The sequence below is a fragment of the Mustela erminea genome, chromosome 20 (genome assembly GCF_009829155.1).
Source record: "Mustela erminea isolate mMusErm1 chromosome 20, mMusErm1.Pri, whole genome shotgun sequence".
Lineage (NCBI taxonomy): Eukaryota > Metazoa > Chordata > Mammalia > Carnivora > Mustelidae > Mustela > Mustela erminea.
Genome location: NC_045633.1, coordinates 31,871,812 through 31,884,615, shown reverse-complemented (window position 1 = coordinate 31,884,615; position 12,804 = coordinate 31,871,812). Strand labels below are relative to the sequence as shown.

General features: G+C 61.0%; 1 protein-coding gene and 1 long non-coding RNA gene across 3 annotated transcripts; one reads left to right on the top strand and one right to left on the bottom strand.

Annotated features, from left to right (window-relative positions):
- Positions 1-1,013: 1,013 nt before the first annotated feature.
- Positions 1,014-11,986, top strand: TSC22D4 (TSC22 domain family member 4). Its single transcript, XM_032328532.1, has 5 exons — positions 1,014-1,722; positions 2,163-3,198; positions 5,527-5,693; positions 10,845-10,893; positions 11,296-11,986. Exons 2-5 carry the CDS (start codon positions 2,437-2,439, stop codon positions 11,503-11,505), a joined length of 1,188 nt encoding a protein of 395 aa, XP_032184423.1. The 5' UTR covers positions 1,014-1,722; positions 2,163-2,436; the 3' UTR covers positions 11,506-11,986.
- Positions 5,688-12,801, bottom strand: LOC116581374. 2 transcript variants are annotated; one of them, XR_004282036.1, is made up of 4 exons: positions 12,719-12,801; positions 8,535-8,655; positions 7,791-7,881; positions 5,688-6,391 (listed from the first exon to the last, which is right to left on the bottom strand). It is a non-coding gene; the product is annotated as an uncharacterized LOC116581374 (long non-coding RNA). The 2 variants fall into 2 exon arrangements; XR_004282035.1 differs by lacking the exon at positions 12,719-12,801 and having other exon boundaries at positions 8,535-8,734.
- Positions 12,802-12,804: the final 3 nt, after the last annotated feature.

Sequence of the window (12,804 nt, the reverse complement as noted above, 5' to 3'; positions counted from 1 at the left end):
AAAACCGACCCCATCCCTGCCCTGGATTGTTTGGAGAATCTGTGAGATCACTATATAAAGCAGACGAATGTGAGGAATTTCCAGTGTCCTCAGGAATAGTTCCATTTGACCAAAATTAATTAGAATCCATTTCCTTCTGAAGCTAGGAGTGAGGGCAGATGTGGCCGTTAGACCCCGCTTTTGCTCAGATGGCAGATTGAGGGTGCCAAAAGAGAGAAAAATGGACGTTGGAGGTTTATTTTTTCATGCCAAGCACACAGTGGGCCCTTCATGTATGTGTGAAGATCCTCCGAGAGCAAAGGGGGGTGGGATGGCAGAGGTGGGGTGCTTGGGGCCAGCCAGGTTTGTCCTGGCGTGCATCTGTGCGGGGGACTATGTGCCCCAGACATCTCTCCGTGTCTGTGACCAGGGCTGGAGAGAAAGTGCAAGTCAGCACGTTTCTGAGCAGCCCTCTTTGTCTCTCTCCATGGGGGCTAGACAAGGGCACACCTGAGTGTGTAGAATATTCCAGCTGTACCACGACAGCCTCTCTGAACCTTTCTGGTCTCGATATCCACATCTAAGAAGGCGGACAAAACGACGCCTGGGACGTGGTTCAAACTCTCCAGCACGACACACCCAAAGGTACTGGGAGGAGAGATGAACCGAGGCTGGTTGTGAGTTGATCGTGGCTGAAACTGCACGATGGGGACCCGGAAGTGCATCGTACTTTCTCTCTCTACTTGGGGGCCTGTTTGCGAACTGTCACCATGATCCACCTTTTCAAAATAAGGACAGGAGAGAGTAACGGTACCTTCCCCACAGAGTTACTGGGGAGACCGCTGGAGATACGACAATAACGGCGGAGCAGCACCGCAACGTGTACCGGGTGCTTACGGGGTGGCGGGGAGCCCAGCGGAGCCCCCCGAGCGGGTAAGTTCCTTCCCGCTCTCCTCCGTCTCGCTAGGCCAATGGCAGCAAGAGCCTGCAAGTAAGGGAATCCCGGGCCTCCGCAAACTCCTCCCCTTTGACTCCGCCCTCCACGGCCCCTCCCTCCGAGGAAGCGCCGGGCTGGGGCCCAGCAGGTGTGGGGTTAAGCCCGTTCGGGGGCCCCGGGAGCGGCGGCGGCAGCAGCAGCGGCAGCCGCAACTGCACCAGCCCCGGTGGCGGCAGCTCTGGCCCCGGGCCAGCTGGCCGGGAGCCCCAGGAGGCAGGGAGGGCGGAGGAAGGGGAGGAAGAGGGGAAGGAGGAGGAGGAGGACAGGAGCAGTCAGCAGGCCCGAGGAGGCAGGACTTCCTGGTGTGGGGGTTGTCAACAGCCCGGAGAGAGAAAGGCGGAGAGACCGGAGCGAGAGGCGCTGAGGAGCGGAGAGAGACCCAGCCGAGCCACGCGGGGGAGATCTGGGAGACCCACTCGCCCCAGCCACCCAGGCGGCTCCACCTGGAGGATCCGGTGGGGGGGGGGGGGGCAGAGCCGCCTCTTCCGCTCCGGTCCGGAGACCCTCGGGGCTTCAGAGGCCGCGCCGGGCTCCGCCGAGGAGCGGGGGTGCCGTCTTTTCCGGAGAGCAAACTTTTTACGGAGATGCCTTCCGGGGCGAAGTGCGGCCCCCGAAGAGAACCGGACAGCCTCTGATCGCCCGCTGCGCCCCCCACGCTGCTGGGGCCAAGAGGCCCCAGGGGAAGGACAGCCCGACGTCTTAGGCGGCCGGGACCCCCGGCCCAGCTCGGTGGCCGAGGCCGAGAGGTAGGGCTCTGGGCTGGGCGGGGCGCCGGGGCAGCGGGGCAGGGCCTGCCCCAGGGATGGGGGAGCTGGGGTACGGGGGCCGGGACACCCAGCAGAGGCCTCGGGGCGGCGGGGCCAGGCTGAGCAGCAGCTTCACCCCTGCTCAGCCGAGGCCCTGGAGCCCCCCTGCCTTTGGGCGACTCGGTCCTGTGAGTGTGAATGCCAGACTAGAAATGCCCAACCTTGGGTCTGGGCCGCCCCTTCCTACTCTCTGGGACCGCTGGGGTCTTCAGGTCTCTTCCGTCTCTGCCTGTCTCTTTGTCTCTGGGTCTCTGGTGGTTTCCCCTTCCTCCCCCATCCTGCTCCCCAGAGAGGAAGCCCCGGAGGTGGCCTGCCCACTGCTTTCTCACACACACACACACACACACACACACACTCTCTCTCTCTCTCTCTTTTTCCAGTTTGCAAACTCAGCTCTGGAGTTGGGCAGCACCAGCGGCAGGAAAAACCTGCCCCTGCCCCCACCTCCCGCCGCCTCCCCTGCCTTGTGCTCCCTTCACCAACCAGGCACCCCCAGTTCCTGCAAGGCCCTCCTGCCATGCCGGACTCGGATGTCCCCAGGGGCCCTGATGCCCCCGCCATGTGGCCCCCCTGTTCCAGGGGTGCCTGAGCCCTTTCGAGGAGCCCCAGCTGCACCCCCCGCCCACCTTGGCCGAATCCTGAGCCCCAGGGACCATGAGTGGGGGCAAGAAGAAGAGTAGTTTCCAAATCACCAGCGTCACCACGGACTATGAGGGCCCAGGGAGCCCAGGGGCTTCTGAACCCCCTGCCCTGCCGGCCCCCACCGGGGCCCCACCCCGTCTGCCTAACGGGGAGCCCAACCCCGAGCCAGGGGGCAAGAGCACCCCCCGGAACGGCTCCCCACCGCCTGGGGCCCCCGCCTCCCGTTTCCGGGTGGTAAAGCTGCCCCACGGCCTGGGAGAGCCTTATCGCCGAGGCCGTTGGACGTGTGTGGATGTTTACGAGAGAGACCTGGAGACCCCCGGCTTCAGCCGGCTCTTGGAGGGAGTTCGAGGGGCCTCGGGAGGCACTGGGGGCAGGTCTTTGGATTCCAGGTTGGAGCTGGCCAGCCTGGGCCTTGGTGCCCCGACCCCGCAGCCTGGCCTGTCCCAGGGCCCCACCTCCTGGCTCCGTCCGCCCCCCTCTTCCCCTGGACCTCAAGCCCGTTCCTTCACCGGGGGGCTGGGCCAGCTGGCCGTGCCTGGCAAGGCCAAGGGGGAGACACCCCCGCTGTCAGCCTCCCCACCCCAGCAGCGCCCCCCAGAGCCCAGGACTGGGGAGAGCGCGGGCACGTCCAGGGCTGCCACGCCCCTGCCCTCCCTGAGGGTGGAAGCGGAGGCGGGGGGCTCGGCGTCGGGGACCCCTCCACTGTCCCGATCAAAGGATGGCGCCCTGCGGCTGAGAATGGAGTTGGCTGCTCCAGAGGAGATGGGGCAGGTAAGAGCTGGGTTCTGGGGTTGGGGGAGACACCTGAGGGCCGGGGTGGGGGTGGGGGTGCTGGACCTGACCTTCAGCCTGGGCCTTCCTGCCTCCACCTCCACACCACCCTGTCCCCACTTGATTGACATCTGTCTGTCAGGTCTGGTAGCCCCTCTTTTCCTGCCCTCTCCCTGGGAAACCCATTCTACCTTTCATACAGCCTACTTCTCTTTCTCAGGCTCCCCCTGCCCCTACATTCTGCCATTTTTTTCTCTCTCTTTGGCCTTTGTTATCTTTGCCCCCCACAATCTCCATTTTCATGTAGCCCAGTGTTGTCCCCCCCATCACAAAGACGTGGCCTCCTCACTTGGGCCCTCACCTTCTGTCTTGGTTTCACAAACCCTTCTGGCTTCTGGCATGGAGGGTGGCGGTCCCAGGTGGGGCTGGGTGCTTGGGTCTCTCGGAGAGGAGCTGCCTAGGTTGGGGGGGGGGGGGCATTCCACTGAGTCTCCTGGCAGCGCCATTCCAAAGATGGGGGGTCTCTCTTCTCATTAGCTGCCCATTCCAGCCCCATCTGCAGCCCTGTCCAAGTCCGATGTCTCCAAGGACCTGAGGAATTGGGTGGGTTGTGGGCTTGGTGGTTTGGGTTTCCACCCCCCCTTGTCTGTCTCTGGTCCCTGCATCTAGGTCTCGCCACCACTGATAACAGGGGGGGGGGTGGTGGCCACCAGGGAGTGGGAGAGAGGCAGGAAGCAATGGAGAAAGAGTTAAATCCTCTGCTCTTTCTGCTTCCTGTCTCCAAAAGAGGAACAAGTCTGGGCTGGGGGGCAGGATGCCTGGGTCCCTGGGGTGGGCGTGGGCAGCCAGGGATGTGGGGGATGGATGTGTCTGTCCTGAAGGAGAAAATAACACCTTGGACTTCAGGAGGAGAGGCAGGGAGTGTGAGGATGAGAACTTTCCCCCCTTCCTGGCCTTGGGCACAAACCACAGTATAAAAATAACCTGGGACTGGATGTCTGGGCCCTGTCAGGACCGGTCAGGACCGGCTCCCCCCACCCCCTCCTGGCCTCAAGCTCACATCTCTCATGCTGCGCCCCCTACTTTTCTGGAGCTTTCATTCCGTTCCTACCCCAGGGGAGAAGATGCTCTTTCCTTTACTGGTCTCTGTCTCCAGGCTATTCCAGCGCAAGCCCCCTTTGCCCCAGTCTCTCTGTGTCCTTAAGCCCTGTCTGAGCTTCCCTTGGGCCTGCAGACCTTCCTCTCTGCTCAGCACCCCAGACCCCTGTCCTTTCCCCACATCCTGATCCCTCCCTGTGTGCACGCATCTGTGCGGCTGTTTCCTGGCCCCCGAGTCTGGCTACCTTCCACACTCCCCTATGTCTCTTCTCTCTCAAGGGAGACGCTGGGAGGAGGTGGGGGGAGGGGGACACCACCTGGGCCCCCTTCCTCTACTCTGTCCTTCTAACCACTCTGGACTCTCTGTTCTTGGCTTTTCCGAGAAGCCCGGACCTCCTGGGGCCTCACAGAGGCGGCTTGTTCCTGTGGCCCCCGCCCTTTGCAGCCACCCCCAGCGCCTGTTGGGCTGTGTGGGTCCATGCCCAGCCTCCGCCTCCCCCGCCCCCATCTCCGCCACCCAACTGCTCTCTCCCTGCCCCAGGGCCCAGCGCAGGAGCAGAACTTCACCTGAGTCGGAGAAGTTTGAGAGAAGAGGCTAGAATGGATAGCGTGGGTTTGCGGGGGGGGGGGGGGGGGGGGAGGACAAGTTTCTGAGGATTCATTCATTCTACAAATAGCTGTTGCACAAACCATAAACTCTGTTCTCTGGAGCTTACCTTCCAGCAGCAGGGAGGCAAAAATACTTTAATTTCAGATACTATTCTGTGCTCTTAAAAAAAAAAAAAAGAACAGTTCAATGGAATTCACTAGTCGAATGATGGGGAAATGGCCCTCTGAGGAAGTGACATTTGAGTCTCTTTATTAAGTCACGTGACAGGAGACAGACACCCTCTGACTAGCCTCTGACTGGGGTGGTCTTGGGTCAGCTGGTGGAAGGGTGCTGGGTGCAGACCAGAGCCCCTCTCTGGTACTCTGATTCCGCATGGGCCGCTTTCTGGAAGCTGCCCACCCAGTCCTCAGGATGGACACTGTTGCCCTTGGCTCTGATACCTGCTTGGTGCCTCCACCAGACCTGGGGGAGAGAAGGCCTTTGGGGCAGGACTCCTGGGTTCTCAGAAGAGAGTGGAGGTATGTGGAGAGAGCTAGGGAGGTGGACTGCTAGGCAGATTGTAAGGTGGCTGGTTTCTTTCTTGCCCTTGACGTGATCGTTCCTGTCTCTCTTGTCTTCAGGTGCCCCCGCTCGACTCCCGCCCTGGCTCCCCAGCCCTCTACTTGTTCTCTGACGCCAGTCTGGTTCGCAAGTCTCCAGACCCCTTTGGAGCAGCGGCAGCCCAGAGTCTCAGCCTGGCCCGTTCCATGCTGGCCATCAGTGGCCACCTGGACAGCGACGATGATAGGTAGGTGGTCTCTGGGTCCCTACCCAGCCTCTGGGTTGGCCGCATGAAACTGCCTGGTGGGTGTCCTTCCCCCGAGTTAAAATTTGGAGAGGACCTCTTCAACAGAGAAACCTGGCCTGGGCACAACCACTGGGCAGAGTTGATCTGGGACCCACTCCCTCTCTGTGGAGAGAGCTGGGTGGGACTCCCTGGCTTAGGATTGTCAAATCATGGGCTTTTTTTTTTTTTTTAAGAGTTTGAAGGGAGTCATTGTTGTCAAATTCCAGAACTCTTGCAGATTTAGCAATCGTTTGGTCAACCCTAAGAATTTACTGGCAGATGCGCTGGAGAGGAGAAGGGAGTGGGTCTCCTTCCGGTTCGAGCCTCCCTCTCCCTACTGTTGAGGGGACCCGAACTTCTGCCTTCGGAGTGACATCCTTAGGGACCACGTGCATTAGTTCAGGATCCTAGGACCTGTAGTACCAAGAAAGCGCGTCCCTGAGGTTCTGTGCCCTGTGCTAGGGAGACCAGGAGGGCCGAGCCCTTCCTGCGGCCAAGCCGAAGCTGGGAGAGGATGGTTGTGGGGCACAGGGGAGCCCCAGCACAGCAGGATCTGCAGGGGTTCGCGCATCAGGGGAGAATGTCCATTCAGGTCCGAGGCACGGTGGGCAGAACTTCCTGTTTCGAGGGCCAGGTTTCAACATAGCAATGTCAGCAAGCTGAAAAGGGAGGAACGAAATTGCGAGTCAGATAGGCGGGCTGCTCCCTTCTGGCTGTGGACTGATAGAAGGACTGGGGAGTCACCGCTTTCATTTTGGAGGGAGGAGTGGGACTTCCTGTTTGAGACTTGGGGGAGGGACTTCCTGTTTGGAAGGAACTAGGGGGTGGGGCTTAGCCCTGAGTTTTGTGGGTGATGGGGGCACCTGTTGCAGAAGGGAGTGTCTCCTGCCTGTCTGCCTGCGCAGGAGGCGTCCCCCCCACCCCCCGCCCCAGCCACCCCCTCTGCCCCGGAATGAGGGACTAAGTCTCGCCCTGGGAAGGGGCTTGTGGCCTTGCGGGGAGGCGGTGGCAGAGAGGAAAGGGGAGGGGTTGGGGGGGGCAGTGGGTTGGAGAGCCAGGGCCTGGTGGTGGCTGGTGGAGAATGAGGGACACAGCGGGGCAGGGCGGTGCTGTTTCTGGGCTCCCAGCTCTCAGGAATGTATGAGGTGTGAGGTTGGCCAGGGCCAGGCAAGTCACCTGCCCCCATTGCTATTCTCAGCGCTTCCCACCCTCACTCCCTCCCACTTGGGAGGTTCCCTGGCACAAGGGCTCCCTATCCCTCTCCACCCCTGTTGATTTCCGAGCCCAGCCTCCCTGCTTCTCCTTAGAGGGCTCGGCCTCCAGGAGCCTTCTCAGTCAGCTCTATTCTTTTGGCTCATCCCCTCTCTCTCTCCCTCCCTCCCTCTGTCCCACCCCCTCCCCACACCCCAGTCTGACCGGTCAGGCACCCAGCCTCAACTTTATCCTGCTCCACTCCGGAGCCTCTGGGGCTCTGGTTTAGCCCAGCCCCTCTCTTGCCCCACCCTGCTGGGCCAGGAGGTAGGACTGGGTTGGGCCACCCCCTTGGTCCCCCTGGAATGAGGCACGTAGCCCCCACCTCCTCTCTCTGGTGTGCCCAGAGCTGGCAGGAGAACAGGGTCTGAGTGGCATGGAATCTCCCTTTCAAGAGGGAAAGTGGGCTGGGCAGTTGAGTGCCTGGATCCCAGATGGGAAATTGGGGATGCCTGCCAATCTCAGAATCGGGGGTTGGGAGGACAGAGGGTGCCTGGTGAATGGTAAATGTTCACGTGCTCCTGGGTGGCAAGAACCTTGGTGTCCCCAGCAGGGCCTGGCAGTTGCAACGTAACTTCAATAAGTGGATGGATACACGAGTGGATGGGGTTGGGGGGTAGATGGCCAGGATGGGGGACCTAGGCATTATGTAGGGAATGAATCCCAAGGACTTGGGAAAGGAAAAGTACATTTATCCACTGCCTCCTTGGGGTCGGCTGCTACATTTTGTGTCACTGAAGCAGCCGCATGATCCCCACTTCCCAGATGAAGCAGCTAAAACTCAGGAAGAAGGTTTTAGAAACTTACCCAAGGTCCCCAAGCTAGTTAAGTGCCAGGACTGCCTTCAGGGCCTGGGTCTGACCCCAAAGCCGGATTCTCCATTCTCCTCCTGGGATGCCTGTGTCCCAAGAGAAGAGGAGGCCGTCATCTCCAGGGTGCCTTTTCTCTCCAGGACAGGGGCAGGGACAGCTCTCCTAAGCTGGGCAAGAAGCCACCCCCCCACACACAACACACACACTCTGGCCTGGCCCCACCCCAAGGCACCAGAGATCCGGGAGAGAGTAGTACAGTGAGGGCAGCCGGATGCCACTAGGTTGGCTTCTGGCCCATCCCCTGCAGGCTCCTTAGAGCATAGCTAGGGAGTGGGGCTGGCCCTTGTCCCCATGATCAGAACCTTTCCACCTCTCCAGATGTTCTGTTCTTCATCTGATCGCATTTTAAGGCTGTTTCATTTGACCTTCAAAAAGGAAGACCAGCCTCTAGGGCTGTCCTTGTCCCAGAACCCAAGAGTCCTCCTGACAGCCAGAGTCCTACGCTGTGCATATCAAGCAGGCCCAACCCCACTCACATTGGAAGTCATTGTCTTGGACCCTTAAAGTCATGATTTTCCCAGAAGGTGGCAACAGGTGTCTTGAAGGAGGGGGTGTTTTGTGCTAATGCAAACAGTCTTCTTTTGGGCTTGTCGTCTTTGGGGCTGATCCCACCCGGCCAGCTCCAAGCTTCAGGGTCCTGACTTTGCCTGGGAATCCCCGCACAGTGCCTCCTGCTTACCTACTGTGAGACGGGAGAGGCTCTGAAAGGGAGGGTTTGGGTTGCCAGCCAGAGTCCTGGTCCCTTGAAGTGTTCACGTTAGAATGTGACAGTGGAAAATGCTGTCAGAAACTCTCCAGCGCTAGACAAACGGGAGATAGTCATCTATCAGCCAACAAATGTTTATTGTTGTACTATTCCTTTATTTCTGGCAAGTACAAACAACTCACTTGGCATCTCTACCTGAGTGTCCGCCAAGCAAGGCCACTGTTCCTGTTCCTGTGAATCTTCCCCTTCTGTGTGTGTGTGTGTGTGTTGGGGGGTGGGTCCTGTGGTCGCCCAGTCTCCACCCAGGTGTCTCAGATGGAAATAGCTTAAAAAACTGCCCTGGCTCTCCAGCTGGCTGGCTCAGCCTCCACTTTTAAATTTGTCCCACTCGCCTCCCCGCCCCCCAGCCCGAGGAGCCCCAGTGTCCTTTCCTCACCCTGCCCTGTCCCACTCTCTCAGGCCTGGTCACCCCCTTGGTCCTCCACCTGTCAGCGCCTTCTGCACCCAGAGCTTGGACAGGAAATGGAAAATTCCCAGCTCCCTCCTGCTCCCCTTCCTGGCTCCAGGGCCGCCTCCAAGGGTCACCTTGAATGGAGCGCTCATTCCCCCCCTCGGGGAAGGGAGCTGGAGCCGACAATCAGGAGAAAGGGCTCCACGAGGGAGCACAAGAGTGGGGGGTGCTGCGTGTTGAGACCACCCACTCTGAGAGGGGCAAAGCTGGGGGCTTCAGGGCAGGATGGATCCTGCAGCACCGGGAGGCCTGGGTGTAGAGCTGGCCCCAGGGCCAAGGGAGAAGCTGGAGAGGGATGTTTCTTGAAGCTTGGGATGAGCCAGGAGCCAGAGACCTGGGTGGTGACAAGAGGGAAACTTGGGTAGGGCAAGCCAGAAAGGCTCCCCGGAGGCCCTTGGCTTCAGAGCATAAGACATGCTTGAGGGATCCCCAGGCTGGCCCTGGGAACCATTCCGCCGGGCCTGAGTCGACCTCTGCTGGCCATTCCACAAACTGCAGCCAGACCTGCTCTCCCCTGTCCTTGCTCCCAAGGATCAGCAGCCCCGGCTCCAGTTCCCACCTCCAGCCTCATCTTCCCACCTCTCCTCAAGCCTCTGTTCCCTCCAAGACCCCAGACTGCAGACCCGAGACCCAGGTTCCACACCCATAGCCTGTGCTCGTCTTTCAGTGCTGTTTTTGTTGCCCTGGTGACCCTTCCATTTCCCTTCTCCCTGACCGTGGGGTTGGAAGGGGGCGAGGAAGACCTTCTCTGGCCAGGCTGCAGGGGTCACCCACGATGTGGGCTTTGCATCTGGGATGGGCGTGTGGGTTGCTGACAGTCCAAGGAAGATGACCAGTATGTCAGAAATGTCCACCATCCCAGCTGAGTGCAGCTGAGAGCTTGAGGGAGGCCAGTATTGGCCCAGAGGGGCGGACGGGGTGAGGTTCAGGTAGGTCTCCCCAGGCCAGACTGTCCCTCACCCTTCACACCCCTCCGTGACCCAGGCCTCTGGCCCCAGAGCCCCTCCCCTGACCCGGCCCACCAGCTGACTTCCCTTTGCCTGCCCCTTTCCCTCTGCTCTGGGATTGGTGCCAGGGTGAGAAGGGGACACTGGCACTGACCGCGTCTGGGAATTCCCGCCCACCGTGGAGTCGGTGGGAGGGGGTCCCCGTGTCCCCGAGGAGCCAATAGCAGCCAGGCTTTGCCCTGGGGGGCGGTGTATATCTTTCAGACAAGCACCCCCTAGGCACTCTCTCCTCTCTGCCTGCCTGGCACCAGCCAGACCCCGCTCTGCCGCGGGGGGCTTTGAGCCCCCCAGGCGGTCCTTCTGATACAGCCCTCTCCTTTTGGGGGGGGAGGCCTAAAGCCCTTTTCCTTGGGGATGGCCCAGCCAGGCATCTCTGTCAAGTCCCTGGTGTCATCTTATGAGACCCGAGTGGTGGGGATGGCTCCAGGGCCTCCCCGGAAAAGGGGCTGTGTCTCCTCTCCTTGTTCCCCTCGGGGAGCATCCCCCATCCGGGGGGCATCTGCACCCCCACCCCACCGGGGCTTGGGGGGGCCTGGGCAGCGGCCCTCACCCCGCCGGGGGATGGACAAAACCCTCCTCTCCCTGATTCTCTACTGTCACAGGTACAGGCAGGGGTGTGGGCGGGAGGCTGCAGCGAGAGGGGTTTGTGCAGGAGGCCGGAGCCTGCTCGGAGAAGCACCTGGAAGGCAGCCGGCTGGGGTGTCCCGACACCTGTCTTGGCCCCCACTCTCCCTCCTCACCTCTCAACTCCCTGTGTCTCTCCAGCGGCTCCGGAAGCCTGGTTGGCATTGACAACAAGATCGAACAAGCCATGGTAAGAGAAGCCATCTTGGTTCCAGGAGGTTCCAGCTCCTGTCCTGCTGCCCCACCCCTGCTGTCCTCGTTAGGGAGGACGAACTCCTAGCTCCTCAGTGTGCTCCCAGCTGGGTTCCCTCCTGTGTCCAGCGCACCTCCTGCTCTCCTGCTCTCCCTTGGCCCCTGGCCCTGCCCCCATCTCTGTCTTCAGGCCCTGACCTTGTCTTTGTCCAGCATCCTTGTACTCCACAAACCTTCGCCACCCCCCGCCCCCGCCTCTTCCCTGCTTTTCTCCTCCTCCAGTGGTCCTTCATCCCTTGGGAACAGGGGCATCGGTCACACCCAGGCCCTTGAGGCATGGGGCAGGGATAGGGTTGGGGTAGCGGGACCCCTGACTGTTTGTCTGTCCCCGGGCCCCCAGGACTTGGTGAAGTCCCACCTCATGTTTGCGGTCCGGGAGGAGGTGGAGGTCCTGAAGGAGCAGATCCGCGACCTGGCCGAGCGGAATGCTGCGCTGGAGCAGGAGAACGGGCTGCTGCGTGCCCTGGCCAGCCCCGAGCAGCTGGCCCAGCTGCCCTCCTCGGGAGTCCCGCGGCTTGGGCCCCCTGCACCCAATGGGCCCTCCGTCTGAGCCTCCCTTCCCTCACAATGTGCCTTTGGGGGCTCCCACAGCTGCCAGGCCTTGGGCCAGCTGCCTGCCTGCCCCCTCTTCCTATGCAGCTTTAATTAATGCCTCCTGATTCCTGGGGATGGGAGTTGAAGGCTCAGAATTGGCCTGCCCCCCACCCCCACTCCTCCTCAATCTCCCCCTGGTGCCCAGGGACTGGGCTGTGGCATCCCCAGGCCTTGGAGGAGGGAGGGCGGCTTCGGGATGGGGTGTTAGATGGAGCCCTCCTCCTTGCTCCCGAGGTGTCCGTGTTCTGGGGCCCCTGGCCGTAGGGGGACTGGGGGAGTCAGGAGTCTCCCTGGCAGACACCCCATCCCCACCTTGTTCCCTCAGAGTACCCCCTTCTCCTCGGCCCAGGGGAGGGAGTGTGGACAGTCTGCAAGTTCTGGGATTCAGGTTGTTATTAAAATAATAATTATAATTAAAAAATCCGAAGAAACTTGAATCTGGAGGTTGGCATCTTGTTGCTTGTGGGGGAAAGACGGAGGCTGGGGGCTCCCTCGGAGAGCTTGTCCAGACTGGGGGGGGTTGAATGTGGCTTAGAGTGGTCAGGGGAGTTGGGGGTGGTGTGCCAAGGGCCCAAAGGGAGTCAGTGGCCTGGGTCCTGGGAAGGGGCAGGCAGGCCGGAGGGGGTGGGGGGGCGTCAGCCCACGTGCTGGTGGGGGGGCAGGGAAACAATGAGGCCTTTGGTGATTGTGAAGGATCCACCTCCAGCTTCCCAGTGTGTCCCCTCTGCGGGTTGGATCCCGGTGGCGGCTTGGGGGCGGGGCTGGGGGCCCTGAATGGGCCCCTTGTCTCAGCGCTGGGTGTGGGCCAGGCTCCCCCGGGCACACAGTGCCCTCGCCAGGCCTGGCCGGCCTCCGTGGCTTCCACCCTCCTCTGGCTGAGGACCGGCCCTGTGGGTGAAGGGGGGCCCCTCCTTGACAGCCTGGGCTGGGCTTCTGCCACAGGCAGCAGAGGCAGGTAGGGAGAAGGACCCCATCTAGCGGGGAAGGGGGGAAAGCAGCCTGTGTCTCAGAGCAGCTTGGCCCCAGACTAAAGGGGACCCGCGTGGACAGTGGGATACCGGAGGCCACCCCAGGTTGGACTTTCCACCCTATAGCTCCCTAGATTGATGCCCTTGGGCAGGTTTCTTGTGTTTTCTGCATCTTCGCTTCCTCTTGGGTAAAATACCTACCGGAGTGCTGCGGGGGTGATCACGTGACATCATATGTGGGGACAGTTCAGTGAGTACCAGGCGCTCGGCAAATGTTAATTTCCCTT